Here is a 19,431-nt window from a genome sequence, read left to right as displayed (position 1 = left end):
TGTGGCTAAGTAAATGTTTGTGGACCACCCAGTGTTTGAAGTGTGCTGCGCTGGACGCCAGGAGCACAAAGCTGAAGAGTGCTTCGTCTGTGCTGCCTGGAACTCACTGTTTAGTGGCGGAGAGGGACGGATCGGTGGGGTGGTAGACAGCGGAAAAGTTTCCTTGAGAAGGTGACATCGAATCTGGTCAAATTGGCTGCAGGAGGGAATTAAGGACTTTCCAGGCAGATGTGTGGTCAAAGTATTAGCGCTGTGGGAGTAGATCACTGTGATAGGAATCTATTTAAAAAATATTGGGGGCACTAGTGGGTGGAAAGCGGTGCATCATTGACCTGCCCAATGCTAGTTAAGCATTCAATGGAAATATTACACTTGGTAGCCAAAGTATCTCTTTTTAAGAAGGAAACCCTGGTCTCCGAAACAGCTCATCCCACCAAGCACTCCGAAGCCGTTACCACCACCAGTTGTACCTAACAGGAAAAATGGCATTATCAACATACACTCAGTTCACCAGGGCCGCAACTCACAATCCCATCGCTATGCTCCATTCATTTTACCACTTAAATATCCGTCCACTCTGTCTCTACTGCTACCTCCCTTGACCCAGGTTTCACCATGTCTCACCCGGATTTCTGGCAGCTGGTCTGGGCATTCATTCTTGCTCTAATTTGTTTCCTATGCCTTAGTCGAGTAAACTTTTGAAAACAAATCATATTATTGCTCCTGCTTTAATACCATCCATAGTTTCTCATTGTTCTTAGGATGAAGTTCAAACTCCTTAACATAGTATTAAGTCCCTGCTTACTTCACTCGCTTGGCCTTGTACAATCTCCCCCCTCTTTTTTAAGCTCCTTGCATAGGAACCTTACCTTATCTCCAGGCCTTTATACACATTCTTTGTATGGTACTTCTTTTTCTGTTTCTACTCACCCTTCAAGGCTTTTAACATTTTATTTACTAGTAAGCCTTCCAATGCCCCTCCCAACCCCCAAACTGGGTCAATCCCCTATGGTGGCTATGGTAGCCTTTACTTTCTTACAGCATTTTGAATTTGTAATGGCAAAAGGAATTATGTAATAAGTTGTTTATTGTTTCCCCATTAGCTGGTATATAGTTGGTGCTCAGTTCATTTTTGTTGACTAAATGAAGAATAGGTACTTTGCACGTGTGTTAAAGCAAACTAAAAAGTGACCTGATTTTCTTTAAGAGGAAAGATTAAAGTCAATACCGTAGAAATATTGGGGTTTGCTATGGTAAGTACCACAAACATCCTAGGTCTTAAGATGAGGAAATTTTGTAAAAGATAAATCTGCCAGTTCTTAAAGAGGGGGAGCTTTCTAAAAGATGTAGGATAGTGCTGTTCATACCATAATGTTCTCAACCAGCTGGCTTCAAGTTCTAAGCACTAACCTACTGATATTTCCATAAAGGAATTTTCTTCATAGAAGCCAAGTACTTGCACATAATGTACACCACTAGAGGGTGCATTTAACTAAAATTTGTCTTTCTGTGTTGTGCTAAACTGTAAAAGGTCATTCATTCCTGGAAGTGAAGGGACATGATCTCAATTTGTTTTTGTGGAATAACATCAAGTAAAGATTAGTAGTTGACTAAATAAGTCATAGAAATTCTTTGCGAATCAGAAGAAAATACTGTTACAACTAATAATAGCTAATTTTGAACATTTTGTGGGTACCTCGCACTGTGTGCTGAATGCTTTGCATTCATTAACTAACTAATCTATCCAATTTCCTGAGAGGTAGGTACTGTTATTTTCTCCATTTTACAATGAGGAAACAAGCTTAAAGAGTTGAAGTAACTTATCTGAGGTTACACATCTCGTAGGAGGCAGAGTCAGGATTTGAATCAAGATCTCAGAACAGGTGTGGGCTCTACTACCTTGAAATGATACTACAGGGGATTGTTTGCCTTCTTGAACCCACTTTAAAAGGGACTTTACTAAGTTATCCTTGAACATGTGAGACTTTATTTTTTTAGAATGTATTCACTTTTGCAGTTAAAAAGATTATTTTTTATTAAATATTTCCATTCAGATGTCATTGAAATACTATAAATCTATTTCATAACTGTAAAAAACAATTTCATAACAATATTATCTACAGGGTAAATGTTTAGTGAGGAACTAAAGTTTTAGTGATGAAGGGCTGAGGTACCTTATTTTTAGAAAATTATTAAGTGTATTACACATACAGAAAAGGATATAAAATATGAAGTAATAATAAAACAAATGTTAACATAAACATTACCCAGTTTAAGAAGCTGACGAATGCCAGATATTGTTTAGATTTATTAATGTACATTTTGTGTGTGTGTGGGCAATACATTTTTATGTTTTAAACAAAAATAGTTTGTTATTATGATATTTCTACAAACCATCTCTTATTCTGATAACTGTAAATTCCGACAAAATAATAACTGCTACCTGAGGAGTCTGAAGAGTAATAAAAGCACACTTGAGGAAAGGAGTCAGTAAACGAAGTGTCAGAGAAGCGATTACCACAGGACACACTGCCAGTGACAGTTTTATTACCTGTCATGCACATAGAGATGGCTTTATATTTTTATTCTTTCATTTGTATTGTTGGTTTTCTCAGTAACAAAATTATAAGCAGTGCAGGCATACTTCAGTTTATTGTGCTTCACAGGTATTGTGTTTTTTACAAACCGAAGGCAAGACCCTTCACCAGCAAAAAGATTACGACTTGCTTTATTGCAATACTTCCTTTATTATGGTGGTCTGAAATTGTATCCACAATATCTTTGAGGTTTGCCTGTATTACTTTATTTCAGGAGTGAAAGAAAATGGTATCCAAAGTGTCTAACAGGAGAATCCTATTAGTGGAAGTTGCTTGAGGTTGCTAAGCAGTAAGAAATAGGAATAATATGAAGTTTGTGTTCTCTCCTGGAAAAGCTTGAATATTTTTCATATTCTTCTTAAACATGAGAAACAATAGCATTGGAAATATCAATCATAAAAATCAGTGGCCCCTAACTTTTTTGGCACCAGGGACCAGTGCTCTGATGAGAATCTAATGCCTGATGATCTGAGGAGAATCTAATCCCTGCTGGGGAGCGGCTATAAATATAGATGAAGCTTCTCTTGCTCGCCTGCCACTCACTTTCTGCTCTGCAGCCTCGTTCCTAATAGGCCATGGAGTGGTACCAGTTTGCGGCCCCAGGGGTTGGGGACTCCTGACAAAAATGATGTGGCCTTCTTACTCTCATCTCACCCACTTCTGATTTGTCTCGTAAATTCAAGTTTCTAATCATGCTTTTTAGTGGTTAGAGTGTCAAGTGCTTCAAATGAGTACCTATACCTAAATTACATGTAAGTGGTAAGATTTGCAAGCTTTCTTCTCTGAAATGAGTACTTCCTTCCCTCCTCCTTATGTCTGAGGAAATGCTATCTGATATGGGCCTTATATTGTCTCTTCAAAGGGAATAATGGGAAGTCTGTAGTTACAAATAGAATTTTGTAAAATAGAATAGGTGAGGAAAAAGCATTTTCTGATATCTACTATTTGCCAGTACCTTGTTAAATGCTAGCTGTATAAAAATGACAGAGTCCTTGCCTTTAAGCAACCAGCCAACAGCCTGTGAGGATGAGACATGCAGACTGGTAAACAACTAGTAAGGTACTAAGTAAAGGAATTACAGCGATAGTACAAATTACAGATAAACTCATTTCTTCTGGGAGATTTTGGAAAACCTCACAATAGACTGTTGCAGACAACTGAAGATAGAGATAAGGGAAGTGATGGGAAGGAATCAATAAAGGAAAGAATCTAACCATATAAGCATCCAATAAGCTAAAATACTTTGTGTAAATGAGGTGCATGTGTGCATACACACACAGAGAGAGAGAGAATAATGTAAGCTAATAATAATAGCTGAAAATACATATAATCAAGCGTCTAAAATTTTAGTACAGATTTAGTAACTGTAAGAAATAATCTACCTGTAAGTCTCTGGGCAAAAAAAATATAATTAATGATTTAGGATGAACTAATTTAAGAGCGCCACATAGTAGGGAAAAAATAACCCTCCAAAAAATAAGGTATAGAAATTAAATGATCTTGGGAAAGAGGTCCTACAAATATTTTAAGAAACATTAATGGACCAGGAAAATGTACAAAGCCATATTGTATATATTCTGGAATATATGAGTATATGATGGTGAGCCTATGAAGATGAATTGCACACAGTATATACCCCAGAATAATCAGTAATCTAGAGGCAGAGATAGACAGTTATGCCAATAATACCCCCAAAGAATAAATGAAGGAGGGGAAATTTGGAATTGTGACTGGTTGTGCACAAGGCAGCTCAATATAGAAATCACTAGCAAGTTTTCAGGTAGTACATTAGCTACCTTGGGTGTATGATGCTTTAGATATTTAAACTGTATTTTGAAGCAGGAGACCAAACCAGATAGAGGGACTTCTATTAAGAGCTGATCTAAATGTAATCTTCAATCTATATGCATTGTTGCTTTTCCTGTACTGGGTATTTGTTTAAAAATATTTAGGATGGTGGTGATGGTTACACAATAATGTAAGTATGCTTAGTGCCACTGAACTGTACACTTAAAAAATTATTAAAATGGTAAATTTTATTTATCACAATTTTAAAAATAGACAAACTGATATTTAACTTCTTTACTAGTAGTATTTTCATCTTGATTCTCTTGAAGCTCACTTTTTATGTCTTTATTTACTATTTAAGAAGCTGTCCTGAAATATAAGAAACAAGTTATCTATATATAATTTGTCTTTTCACGATATCAGTTATCAATTTAAGTTTAGAAAATGCTATTTGTGGAATATAGAGCATTTAAAATAATAATAACCACTATTACCTGTGAACAGTAATACTCATTTACAAGTAGGGAAAACTAAGATACAGAGAGTTTAACTGACATTAAATTAATCAAAACTGGAGAACTTGAAATGTCTGATCCCTTTGCTGTGCTCAAATTATTGGTCATGTTATCTTCCTGTGGTCATGTAATACTGTAGTCCCCCTTTATCCGTGGTTTTGCTCTCTGAAGTTTCAATTACCTGCAGTCAACCTCGGTCTGAAAGTATTAAATGGAAAATTTCAGAAAGAAATTTAGTAAAGAATTTATAAGTTTTAAATTGCACGCCGTTCTGAGCATCGTGATGAAATCTCTCACCATCCCGCCCAGGACGCAAATTATCCCTTCATGCAGTGTATCCACCCTATAGATGTTTCCGACAGCTAGTCACTTAGGAGCCGTCTTGGTTATCAGATCGACTGTGAGAGTAGTGCTGCCGGCAATTCGGACATGCCAAAGAAAAGCCATAAAGTGCTTCCTTTAAGTGAAAAGATGAAACTTTTCAATTTAATAAGCAAAGAAAAAAAATTGTATGCTGAAATTGCTAAGATCTACATTAAGAATGAATCTTCTGTCTTTGAAATTGTGAGGAAAGAAAAAGAAATTCAAGCTAGTTTTGCTGTTGGCCACAGTGCATGATAAGTTAAGATGGAAAGTCGTTAAATTTGTGGGTGGAAGACATGAACAAAAAGCCTGTATGAAGACTTCAGCAAAGGACCCCCCAAAACGAGTGACCACATTCACATAACTTTCATTCAAGTATATTATAATTGTTCAATTTTATTATTAGTTATTGTTGTTATTCTCTTACTGTGTCTAATTTATAAATTAGACTTTATCATAAATATGTATATATAGGAAAAAACAGTATATATAGGTTTCAAGCATCCACTGGGGGTCTTAGAATGTATTCCCCATGGATAAGGGGAGACTACCATATTTCATTCTATTATTTGCTAGGCTAATATTAAAATACACATTGACACCTGGCAAATATTCATTTTTCCCTCCCAATTTCATATTCTGAATCTCATAGGAAAGCCTTATTTGGAGGTGGTTGGACTCCTCCCCACATATATTCGTGATGAATATATACCTAGAAAAGATGAAAAACGGCCCTGTTTGGCTTTGAAAGTGCTAGCTGCTTAAAAGAGGAAAATATCTCAACAGTATAATGAGAAAACTTTGGATCTGAGAGAGAACAATCGTTTAGTTTTTATTTAAAATAAAAAACAGGATGGCAAAAGACAGATAAATGGATCTTTTTTTAGAATTAAGCTAAACCATTAGGCCATTTAAGTGTTGAAGAGATGTGCCTTGGAGTGTGTTGAATATAATATATTACTTAAAAACTTTAATAACCAAAACTTTTTACCTGCCTGCTAGAGAGAGATGTAATTGCACTGTCAACCAAATTGTTGTCAAATGAATAAAATGCATAAAAGACTTTAAAACCAACCCTCTTTTACTCATTAAAGTCTTCTAGTGCTTCATTAATTTTAATGGTATAATCTAGTTCTGATTGAAGTGCACCTGAATGCAGTTAGTGCCTCATCAGTACTGATGAGTTCCAAGTAATTCAGGCCATAACTGCAGAGTGATCACCAATTACATGTCTCTATTTACATCTACTCTATGCATGTTTGCCCATGTCTTCAGCAGCACAGCTTTTACATTCCAGGAGCCCAGTGTCTTTTTTGAAGCCTCACCTACATTATTTAAAAGACATTTCTATTTTCAGAAATGCCTTTATACGAACAACTGAGTTTTGTGCAAACAAAAGAGTTTGTGGAGATGCAAAAATATGACATTTCTTCCCTGAACCTTAAGATTGACTATAGATATAGCCTATATGAATCAAATGAATTTTTGAAAAGTAGAGAGTCTGATGTATATGTTAAAAGGTAAGTGACAATATCAGTTCATTGCATTTCCACCATAACTATGTTTCATAAAACTATTTTTTTTTAAAAAACCCTCTTCTTAAATCCTGCTTTTATAAGTCCATAATTACATCTCTCAAACTAGGTTTACTCATTATCGAATATAGGTAATACTTACAGAATGAATGCATGATTAATGTACACCGCTTTAACCCTTGATCTGGCGTGGGTAATTTCATAGCACTAGGTTAAGTGACTTGTTGAAATATGGGCCCAAAGCAAGAAGGTCAGACTATCTCACCCCATCCCTACCATAGGAACAAACGAGGAATTGATTGCTGGTAGCAACTGGGCAGAGCTCTCTCCAGTGATGCCAAAGACCCATCTACCACATGTGATCTCTCCATCCTCTTTTTCTAGGTTCCGTGATAACCATTCACCTTCACTTCATATAGGTTTTTTACAAAAAAGGTTAAATGTAGTTTATTTGGCTTCCTTTTTTAAATCATTTGGTTCCAGTCTTGTCTGAGTTTAGTCTGAGACTCCAGGCATTTCTTTGATTTTGTTTTTTGGCTAATCTCCATATGTGCAGATTTTTCTAGTTTAAATCTCAGATGGCAGTCTTATTTACCTTTTTTTTTTTGAGGATTTTGAGGCTCTGTCATATATGTTCTGTTGCCCAATAATATATGTTCTGTTTCCCAATAAAATTTTAAGCCACTGTATAGTTCCCTACATATATGAGAAAAAAGAATAAGTATTTCTACCTTGATTATAGGATTAAATACAGTAGATATTCCATGATTTCTGCCAAAGTTTTCCTCCATTAAAATTAACAGCAGCTATGTGTCCCTTCACATTGAAAAATTAGGCTTGATTCCATTTTAAATTATAAAAAGTTGTTATGAAATATTTTTGACATTCAAAAAGTAACAATAGACTTCTGATGTCTGGGGAATAGCAGGTGAAAAAAAGGAGTCATCATTGTGAAAAGGGTCATCAATCCTGACAAGAGAGGAGAGAAAGCTACTTTTACACAGTGGGACTGGGAGGAATAGGTGTGAAAACCAAGTGATAGACTTGGACATCTCCTAGTACTCACTTGTACTGTTATAACCAGATGTGAAACAACCCAGGCCCAACAAGGTCAGGACTAAAGGTTTGGATCATACAACAAAGTAAGCCACCCAAGTCTGTCAAAATGATAGATGAAGATGAGGGAAATTTAAAATGGAAAAGGTTGAGGAGGAGTACCAGTTGTAGCAACGGAATTTTAGTTCATCTCACTAATCCCCCTGTTCTAAGATCTTCCTTACGAAGTAAGATCCATGAGAGCCACAAAGAAGCTTCTCCAAGAAGTGAGTCTGCGATGCAAAGAGTGGACTCTAGTGGCCATGAAAATGAATTATTGAGATTTCCTCTTGCATAACTGAGCTGACAACTCCAGTTACTGCCCCAATGGATTAACCTTCTTGTTCATACTAACGCCAGGCTTCCTGTAGTCTGCTTTCAGCTTATAAACGAGCAAGGCTCATTCTTGCCTTAGGAGATACAAGACTCTTCCAACAGGCATGAAGGCTCCCCACTAACCTAGATGAAACTCTCTTGGAACGGTTTTATAGTCAGGGACATTTCCTCCCCAGTCTTCCTTTCTTCTCTCTCAGTCTAGCACCATGGTTTGAATGCATCAGCCTTTTCCTGTTCCCTTTCCACAAAAATCACTTTCATGTTGAATCCTGTCTTGGTATCTGCTTCTTGGTACATCCAAACACAGTTGATATTCTTAAGTCCTTTGAATTCTTCCTGATACGTTGTCTACTTGTTTTATGGAATACTGAAGGAGGAATTTGGGTATTTGTCTGTTTCCTTGTTCAGTTCTGTCAGTTTGGACTTCATGTATTTTGAAATTTGTTATTAGATGAACTCATATTTAGAATTTTTAAGTCTGCTTAATGAATTTATATGTACCTACATATGAGATGTCCTTCTTTGTTCTTTTTTCCCCTGAAATCTACTTTAATAATTGAATAAAGCCTGTGAAATAATAGGGGAAACATGTATCTATCTATATCTCTACCCCTAGTTCCCGGCACAGAGCTCCTAAAATCTTTGTAATTTTCTAAGTGACAGGAGTACTAGGAGCATCTTTTTTCTAATATTTGGTCTTTGACTTTGGTTCCTGACACAGCTCCTAAATCCCTTAGAATGTTCTAGGTGATACAAGTGTCTTTTGTTCTAATGAGACTTTTAGTGGGCTCCTAGATAGCTTCAGGGTGGGAGCTGGTCATCAGAAGACCAAGCCATGATTAGAAGCTTGGAACTTTCCACCCACACTCCATCCTCTAGGAAGGGGAAAGAGGCTATTGATTGAGTTAATGAGCAATCATGCCTACATGATGATGCCTACGAATTGGATAAATATGAAGAAAACCACTTAGGCAGATCATAGGCAAACTGCCGAAAAATCTTCTAAGTCAGAGAAAAATGACACATTATATCTAGAAGAACAAACATTTGCATAACTATGGACTTTTCATCAAAAACTACAGAAATCAGATGACAGTAAAAAATATTTGAAGAGTTGAAAGAAGGGAAAAAAGAAGAAAGAGTATTTGATGTTTATCGAGCCAGGTAAATAAATTTGTGTCTTCCAAAATGTGAATTTCATCCTATTAATGTGTTGTGAAATCAATTTACTGGGTCACAATCAGCATTTTTTAAGACTGAAAGAGAATAGATAGTACATAATAGAAAAATATCAGAGTGAATCTCAAATAATAAGGATAAATATCATTATGTGAAATTTGAGTTTTACGTACATTGCATGCACTCTTACACAATCCTATGTGTGTATTGGGTTCTATTATTAAATATATTTCTTCCTCTACGTTACAGTAAAAGAAAAAAATGTGAGTCACTGCCTTATATTATTTAATCACCATAAAACTTTGTAAGGCAGGAATTATTTCCCTTTTTCCAATGAAACCAAGACTCCACTAAATAACTGTCCCTTGGTCATATAGGTGTTTAGTGGTTGAGCCTGAATTTTAGGCAAACTTTTGACCTCAAAACGACTTCTTTGGCTGCTCTCAAACCATGCTTTTTATGAATTTTGGCCTGTTCTCTATAAGTGCAGAAGTCAGTGCAGAAGTCAAGGAGAAGGACCATGTTTCTGTTCCCCCACGGGAGAGAACCGGGATGATTTCCCAGCCGTCAAAACCTACTCTCCTACAATCTGCCTCAGATGCAAGGAATATAGCAAATTAGAAAGGTCTCAGGACTCAGAACTATGTTCTGTTCACATCATTGCTTCTTGAATATTGATTGGACTAGACCTTAGTAAACAGGAACTATTTGTATGCTATGACTACTTTGGCTAAAAGATATGGCATTTGATTAGAATTTTAATTAATAGTTAAAAGTCTCTACCTAATTGACTCATCTTTCGCATAAAAAATCTTTTATTTTCACTGTAACACTGCCAATGTGCTTGTTTCTTGTGGCAAAGTATAACTTACCACAACTTCTGCAAACAGGATCATATTCAAATGCTTGGCAATGCTTGAAGAGAAAAGATATTTTAGTATCCAATTTAAGTGCTATTACATGATCTGAAAATTGTCTGACGAGCTGTCAGGGAAGGATATTTGATGAATATGGAAGATTTCAACAAAAAGTGAGGTGCCAGATTGAGTGTTTAGGAATCCATTTTAGACTTGGTTTAAACGACTGTCTTTAGTTATGAATATTGTCTGAAAGAGTAAAGTCACACATGAGTACATTTCTGGTGATAAAATAAAGGTCAAACAGCCCCACAACTCAAGAGTTTCAAATGTAGGTAAGATAATTTAAAGATTAAGTACTAACAGTCTGTATACAAGCCAAAGTTGAATGCGAATGTTAGTATAGTTATTGATAAGTGGATTTAATGATTAAAGTTGAGAACGAATTAGATAAAAATGCAACGAAAAAGGAAAAGACATTAGCTGTACTCTGTACCTTAAATATTCAGTTAATTCTTGTTAATGATGTTGATAATGTTGCTTGGGATGCTATGATATAGAGCAGCAGTCCCCAACCATTTTGGCACCAGATACCGGTGCTCCTATGAGAATCTAATGCCTGATGATCTGAGGTGCAGCTGAGGCGGTGATGCTAGCGCTGACGAGTGGCTGCAAATACAGATGAAGCTTCGCTTGCTTGCCTGCCACACACCTCCTGCTGTGTGGCCTGGTCCACATCCCAAGGGGTTTGGGGCCACTGATATAGAGGACAAGGCTTGCTCTCTTTTTATATCAGTAGCTATATATTTTTAAGCCAGTGCTTGTTTTTCAGCTTCTAAAAAAATAAAATGTTGGTATATGCCTCTATCTAGTCTCTTCAACGCTTTTATGCTTGTTACTTTAGCTGTATGAATTTGCTTTCCTTTACCACTTTAATGAGTAAGATCTTTCAGAATAGGGGCCACAGGCCTGTCGGTTTGCCCTAAAAGATGGTTTTAATGGATATTCAGAGATAGATTATAATATACCTTTGTTTTTATTATTTATTCAGCAAACCCTTACATAGTACTTATAATGTGTTGAACACTTCTAAGTGAACTTTATGAATATTAATTACTTTCATCCTCTCAACAACCCTATGGGACAGGCATTATCATTGTTCTCATTTTATACAGAGGCAACTGAAGAACCTAGAGACTAAGTAAATCATTTAATGTCATATAGTGGGAGACTTGAGACTTGTATCCAAGCAATATGGCTGTAGAGTCATCCTGGTTGGCCATGACATTAGTCTTCTCTACCCTCTATGCTCTGTCCCCAGAATACCAGTCATTGCCTGAGATTATGATCCCTCTTTTGTCTACAGGCATTGTTTGTAGAACAGCCCTCCACCCCACCCCATCTAGGGTGTTTCGCATGTCCTGAATTACAGTGAGAGTGGTTTCCGCTTCTAAATTTCTACCGCACATCAATCTGTCACTCAAAAGTTAGTGTGCTGCCTATTAGCACCAGCACAAGTGCATTCTTTTTATACTTTATTTTTCTCAATATGGCAGGAGGGAAGACAAATGCTTACATTATAGCAGAGATGTATTTTAACTGGAACACCTACAGAATTCAGAACTTCCTGTTATTCAAGCTAACAAGGCTTTTCTTTTGTATGTGAAGCAATTTCATAGCTTGTTACAGAATTAGTTGCTCCTACCTCTTCTATCATGCCCCTTCAGGTTACAGACATCATAGGATGAATAGAAAAGAATAAAAAGATTTGAGATAACAGTCTGTATACTGAAGGAAGAATTTACCTTCCAAATTATACTAAAATACATTTTCAGTTTTTAAGGCATCGAAATTTGGATTGCTTTTGGAGACTGAATATACAAACGGACAATGGTCGGATCATATATGACACTGGAACTCTGACCCTCAAGTTCTGCAGCAACCAGTTCAGGAAGCCACAAACCACAAACTCTGCAGAGATTGGGCTTGGTCAGTGACTTCCAGCTTCCTTAATTTTTGCTCCTGCTTCCAACTTAGGACCAAGCAGAGAACACCAAATATGTTCCCCAAAGCAATTACACAGGATACCTTGCTTCTAGTTAGCCTACCTCTACTTTCCCCATGCCTACAATCCCACTCAGCATATCTGAAGCCTTTCTTTTTTTTTTTTCACAGTAAAGCTTTCCTATTGCCTGCCTCTAAGTTTCTGCCCAATTCAAGTGATGGTTGCTAACTCTCTTGCTTTAGCAAGCCCTGAATAAATAGCTTCTGTTTTTTTCTACACTTTAAAGAGAAATGAATCTCCTTTTGCTCTATTTGCCAGAAAATTATTATATTAGTTCGCTGTTTTCCAATGGTGTGTGTCCATAGGTATTTGTTAAAGAGTTGACTACAGTAGCATCTAGATAGTTGGAGGGTTTCTAGATTTGCATGTAAGTAGTCTTAAAAATATTCATTTAATCATTGCCTGAAAATGTTTTTGCTTCCTGCTATGTATAATTGGATGTGTTTGCCCTTGTTAGTAGCATTTTAAAAAATCAGGGAAACCAAAGAAGTTAAGGAGAGTTTTATTGTAAAGATAGATAGGCTATACAATTTTACATTTTCCAAGTCTACAAAAACTCTCAGAGTAGAAATTTCTTTAGGTCTGTCATACCAGCAGACAGATTATTTATAAATTGGTAAAGAGAAAGTTCACTTCTTGGCAAACTGAGGCAAAGGTGGTGGCACTTTAATATCTTGACCTCTCTCCAACTTCTTTTCACAATCCACCAGGTAATTGACTCCATCGATGACTATCTGAACAAGCTCGACCTTAAATAGTGAAAAAGATGAATGATTAATTTGCACAGAAGACACATGCAAGGCATTGGTCAACAGGAACAACACTGGAACAATGAGAACTTGCCATGTTAGATGGACTTTACAGACATTTCTTCCTTCTTATTATTCTCTATAGGGTTGTGGGGGGAGAGGTGTCTGATGGTCACTGTCAGAGATAGGAAGCAGAAATATATCCTAAATAATCAGAGTTTTGTTAGGGTTATATATAGAGATGGTGAAACAAAACACTAAATAATCATCGAGATATTAGATAATGGACTATCTTTACTGTGCTGTCATTAAATGTTTTTTAAGACTACTTAATATCATAGGAATATATTCATGATATAATAATACATTGGGAAAAAGCTGGGTTATCAAATATATGTTATAATACTAAATTTTGTTTAAAAAAACCTTTTGAATAATTGTAAAAATGGAAGGCAATTTAGAATAATGTTCACAATAGTTTTCTCAGGGTTGTTAGGTTAAATAAGTAAATGGCTTTGTTTTCTAATACTTTTTGGCATTTTTCTAGCTTTTATAATAATCACCTATTAACTTATAGTTAGACGTAAAAAATTTTTTTAAAGTGATGCTACCTTGCTTCCAGTAATAAAAATCTAGTTAATATTAGAAGCACACAGGGCTGGGCACCACATTTTCTTTAGTCAGTATACCACACTTTGTTCAGCAAGTTTCATAAGTTGTAGTATTTATACTGCTTCTTCCTTAAGTACTTAACCAGAACTGGTAGCACATAGGCTGATTTAAGTGTTTGAGTATTTTCTCCTTTTTTTCCCTCAGTTTACTAGTAGGTATACCAACAGGCAATGAAATATTCAAAAGTTGGGAAGAAAGAAAAAAGAGCATCAATAATCCACAGATGTAATAACCAGCCACTGAGTTATTAGGAGTTTCATGTAATAATAAAAAGAGACTTTTAAATTAATGATGGGCATAATATGTTCAATGGGACCACATCCAGATAAGTTGGTACAACTTACTGAGATCAGTATTTGCTTAGGATTCAGCTGCGTATTCCTTAAGTGCATTCTTTATGCTTCACCTCACACATCGCTCCAGGCCTACATATAGTTCATGAATCCTTTTCATCCAGTATATTCACAGAATCCTAAGAATTATTTTATGAGCACAATCATGTATACCTAGTGCATACATTATTTACCTTCTTTAGCCCTGAAAATATAATTTTAGAAAGTATCGAGTATCTAAAAAGACCAAAGCGAAGATGACAGTATGTGGCCTTCACCAAAGGAAATTCAGAATCAAGAGAAAATTCCACTATTTTACCACCCTCGGAGAGATAGCACACGTGTTCTCTGACTCCACAGTGATAAAATACTGCTGTGCTTTCGCACACTAGAGCTCCTGCCGCTGAAGATTGCTGGAATTGCTCCCTGGGGCAAGCTGGCGACAACAGCACCCCCGTGACTTCCTTTACTCGCCTGAACATTCTCAGCTTACACTGTGCTTACTTTTATGCCGTTATTCCCTGTGGAAGAAGAGCACTACAGAATGAAACACTAACGTGACTCAGGACTCAATGGGGAAAGCGGCGGTCTCAGATTTTGTGAATAAGGTAAGCCTTTTAGGCTACTTCTCTTTATCTTAGGTTGATTGTGTTAGTTCACGTTCAGAAACTGAAAGAGTTGTTACCTCTGATCGACCAATCCGATCGATGTTAGAAATATCGTACACATCTGCCACTGCTGCAGTGTCCACACCACCTGTGCCACGCTTCTGCAGTCTTAGGTTCTCCAGGATCTTCGAAAAGCGGGGATCCTGGGACAAGGGATAATACTTAGTGTTGTATGAGGCAAAATCCATTTGCTGTCATTGGCACGTTCACTTAGAAAAGATGTATAATGGGAGATAATAACATTGAACATATATTTACTATATACCAGTCCACTGTGCTAAATCTTTTAAACCTTACAACAACCCCATGAAGTAAGCATTGCTTTCACCCCCACTTCACAGATGAGGAAACTAAGGCTCAAAGGAATTAACTTGCCCAAGGTCACATATCTAGAAGGTTGCAGAGCTGTTATTAACTTCTAAACTGCTTTTTTGGCATCTGGATGTCAGCATTGGTGAATTTTTATTATTTATCTATATAACAGTGATCACTGATATAAGTAAAATGAAGTTAAATCATCAAATAACTCTTTAGCATTGAAATTTTGAATCACAAAAATTTTCACACTTTTTTTGGCAGGAAGCACATTTTCTAAAATTGTTTTAAAGTATTTGATTCACTTGGTGTGCTGTGGCAGAAATTACTAGTTGTCCACTAGAATCGTTTTTCTTCTTCTTCCATAAGTGGAGCTAAGAAAGTGACCACCGGCTAAGTTCTTGCTGAGTTCTAGCAGAATGATGTGTGCCACTTCCAGGCCTAGACCATAAATCTTTGCATGGAAACACCTGCACCTGCATGCTCTCTCCCCACAAGCTAGAACGTGGGCCTTACGGTAACTCTGCAAGGGGACAATGCCTTGAGTCAGTGGACTTCCGAGGGTAGTTCCCTGCCCAGCAGCATCACCTGGAAACTTGTTAGAAATGTAAATTCTGCAGGTGGGCCTGAGAATCTGTGTTTTTACCAGCCTCCAGGTGATTCTGATGCAGGCTCAAGTCTGAGAACTTCTGCACTCGCAGAGACGGAGAAAGAGATGGAAGGGACCGCAGGAGCAGAGCAGCCTGCCTACCTATCCAGGCTTGTTATATGAAGGAGAATTTAAACTTCTTGTTCTAGAAGCTGCAGTTCTTTCTCATAGCCCCTCAACCGTCTGTGCTGCTGATACAAATGTCTTTTGAGGTAAACTTAACACTTTCTTGTCATTTTCAGTTGTAGGTGCAGAAAGTAAGGGTAAAGGAATGGGCAGTGACATTTTCTCTCTTCATAAAGCGGTCCCATCTGAGCTGATCCTGGTGGAACCCAACAGGTACATTACATTACCTTGCTGAGCTTTGGAATCCTAACGTGGACACCGGCCCGTAATCCGGTGCCGAGGTTCGAAGGGCAGGTCAGAATGTATCCGAGGCGCTCATTCCACATGAATTCCCAGCCTCGTTCTTGGATTAAGCGTTCTACCTATAACAGTGAACAAATGACAGAGTTCTCAAATATCTATTCATTCAGCACACCCCAAACATCAGGGAGAGATGTGTGTATTATATGTTTACCATGAATGAAATGTAGGTAAACTTATAGTACTTCCTGAATAGAAAATGATCTCTCTCCTATCAGAATATTAAAATGGTCTAATTAAATTAGATGAACCATGTAAAACATTGAATACAGTACCCAGCACATACCAAACATTCAATAAATGTCAATTGCTGATATTTTTCATGTGAGGATAGTAGGAGAATATAAGATTTCTCAGCAGGTAAGGCCATGGTCAGGTTACTTATGAACATAGTTACATCCTATACTATCTCTCTGCTTAGAATTCAGCCAAGAGCACTGTTAAAGAAATCAGAAAATAACTTATGACCCACACACTTCCCCCAAACCATTCTGGCTTCAAGAGGGAAGCATGGCAGCTTGCTAATGACAAAAGAAAATCATTCATTTTTTGAAGCACTGCCCTGAAGTCCCACCCCCAAAAGTGCCATGATCCCTAAAAAAAAAAATTAGCCCTATCCTGGAAGTCACCGTAGTGTCTTCTTTCAAAAATGAAAAGTAAAGATACTTTATTTTGTGAAGCTTCAGAAATCTCTGATAACATCTTACTTCTTTGAGTCCACGACAGAATCGCTCAAATACTCTTTTCATATTGCCTCCTTTTTCCATAGAGATTACCCTGGTGTGGTCTTCCTCATTAATCCAGATGAGAAATGTCTTATCATAATTATGCCTAATGAAGAGAGAAATATGGTGTCGAGTGTTAATTACATTTGTTTCAACACATGAAAATTCTCATTACCTCGGTAGTTTGATTGCTTCGTTTCACCTTTCTTATTTCCTAGATGACCCTAATCTCTTAATTGTTCCTGATCAAGTACTACAAAATAATGTTACATGACAGAATGAAGAATAAGACCAACTCCACCCTTAAAGATGTCATGTTTTTGCCCAACAAGAATATAATCACCCTCATTCCTCAGACTCAGGTGACAATAATTCAACTATAGTAACATTTGGCTTTGACACTTATAAGAGTATTTTGTATCCTAATATATTCAACCAAAATCTGTGGTGCTTAAAAGAGAAAAAAAGATTTTGCCTGCAGCCCATGGTGTTTGGGGTGCAGAAGATTTCACCTATGTTTGCTGAATAGATAGAGCCTGCCTATCCACCCCCACTGAGCAGCTGCTCGTGAACACTTTTATCTCAGCTCTTTTGGGTTATGTCATAATAACCTACCAAGGTACAGGAATCAAAGTGGACTGAGGACTGTTGGCCAAGATAAAATATATATATACACTTGATATCCATTCTTCCTTGTAGGGTTTTGCTTAAATCCTCAATATTTATTTTTCATTTTCTGCTCTTTTGCTTTAATGTCATGAAACAGATTCTCTGTGAGGTCAAATAATATGAAACTAATTTTTTCTTAAAAATATAGTCTTTTTCTCATGCATAATTCATGCAAACCAGCGAGCATTCCTGTACATCTTAGCAACATCCCAATACTTAGGTATCTCTCTCTCTCTCTGTCTCTCTCTCTGTCTCTCTCTCTATCTCTATCTTTCTCTCTTTCTCTCTGTCTCTCTCTTTCTCTCTCTCACACACACACACACATAATTTCTAAGTACTGTCTTCTTTCTCTGTCTCTCTCTCTCTCTCTCACACACACACAATTTCTGAGTACTGTCTTCTCTATTTAGTTCAGGCTGGTCATGCTGTCAAGTGCAAGTCACAGCAACTTCAGGTTAGGACAAGCAGGTGACCTGAAGGAAATCCTCTACACACACTGCAAATGTGAAATGCTATGTCCATACCAGATTCCCCTGGCATCTGGCCAGTCACGGGCCATCCCAGCACATGTTAGTAAAGGGGATACTGGCTTATCAAACAGAAAGTGGTCCTGCAGGCCAAAAGGGACAAAGCAGAAAAGAGAAACTAATGAGATCAGACATGACCGCAAGTGCCAGGTTTTCAAGTTTCATCTCATTAATAGTGGCTGAGGTCTCTCAGCCAGTAATTCTCAGCCTTGGCTGCCCACTAGAATAACCTGGGAACTTAAAAAAAAATACTAATACCCAGTTTCCATCCCCCAGAGAGTCTGACTTAATTGTGATGGGGTATGGCCTGGTCATAGGGAATTTTAAAAGCTCTTCAGGTGATTCTAGTGTACGGCTAAGGTTGAGACCCACTGGCTTAGCCCAGATGAAAATACTTCATCACTATGGAGTGTGTATACCCCACTGGCACCAACCCCATGCAATGGCCGAATGGGCAGTGAGTGAGGGAAGCTATCCTGAAAAGTCGGTTCTACACAGCCACCGTTCTCTATGTTTCTAACGTTATTGATTCATTTGTTATCCTTCCTTTCATTAAAAAGTATTAGAGATGTAAAATAATGATCTATAAATAAAATAGCCACCATTAATTTAATGTTTAATATGTGTCAGGCTCTATGCTATGTGCTTTTATTTCCTTTAATTCTCAAAACAACACTGAGGAAGTATAATCACTCTATTTTATAGGTGAATAAAACTAAGGTTCAGAAAGAGAAAACAACCTACCCAATATCACACAGCTAGGAAGAGGCAGAGCCTCAATTCAAACCTAGACCTGTATGATTCCCAAGCTTATGCCTTTAACTACATGATACTACTCTACATATCAAAATCAATGTCAAATGACTGACATTTTTCTTTCTGTGTGTACACAGTAAGAATATTACACTGAAATAAGAAATCAAGGGGATATGGGGAGCGAAGTCTTTGTACAATCTCTCAGAAGTGGAAGAGGTCAGAGACTTGAGCCAGGACAGGCTTGTGGACTGTCACTGCCCAGAAAACAGCCTGTCCTTTAAGCTAGAAACCAGAAGTGGCTACCTGAGGCAGAAGAGGGCTTGTTCTGTAACAGGACAGAGAAGATTGGCCTGATAGCTGCAGAGACCAGGAGACCGAGGCCCACAGACCAAAAAGCTGGCCTGTCAGGTTTGGAAATGGGATATATTTTGTGGCATTGCATCCTCTAAAATGACAGAGAGTTGTTTCTGCTGCTTCTTGGAGTTTAGTTAAAAGTTATTTTTGAAACTGCCATCTTGTTTTAGCTGTGTTACAGGGGAAAAAAAAAAAAAAAAGACTGGAGTTTCGTCCGCCCTAGTGTTAGAGTGAAGCTGTGGAGGATGTGGAGGAAGCA

At 37.3% G+C, this 19,431-nt stretch overlaps 1 protein-coding gene across 1 annotated transcript in view; it reads right to left on the bottom strand.

The window, feature by feature from the left end:
• Window positions 1-12,816: 12,816 nt before the first annotated feature.
• CKMT2 (creatine kinase, mitochondrial 2) overlaps window positions 12,817-19,431 on the bottom strand; it is a 14,599-nt gene continuing 7,984 nt past the window's right edge. Inside the window, exons 6-10 of the mRNA XM_006913189.2 lie at window positions 18,060-18,145; window positions 16,849-16,972; window positions 16,069-16,203; window positions 14,769-14,894; window positions 12,817-13,079 (exon numbers count right to left, since the gene is read on the bottom strand). Of these exons, the coding sequence (XP_006913251.1) occupies window positions 12,960-13,079; window positions 14,769-14,894; window positions 16,069-16,203; window positions 16,849-16,972; window positions 18,060-18,145 (591 nt within the window). The 3' untranslated portion in view covers window positions 12,817-12,959. The remainder of the gene's footprint in view (window positions 13,080-14,768; window positions 14,895-16,068; window positions 16,204-16,848; window positions 16,973-18,059; window positions 18,146-19,431) is intronic.

The sequence above is a fragment of the Pteropus alecto genome, unplaced genomic scaffold, assembly GCF_000325575.1.
Source record: "Pteropus alecto unplaced genomic scaffold, ASM32557v1 scaffold20, whole genome shotgun sequence".
Taxonomy (NCBI): domain Eukaryota; kingdom Metazoa; phylum Chordata; class Mammalia; order Chiroptera; family Pteropodidae; genus Pteropus; species Pteropus alecto.
The sequence above is the reverse complement of the archived record's forward strand: the minus strand, read 5'-3'. Positions and strand labels throughout refer to the sequence as shown.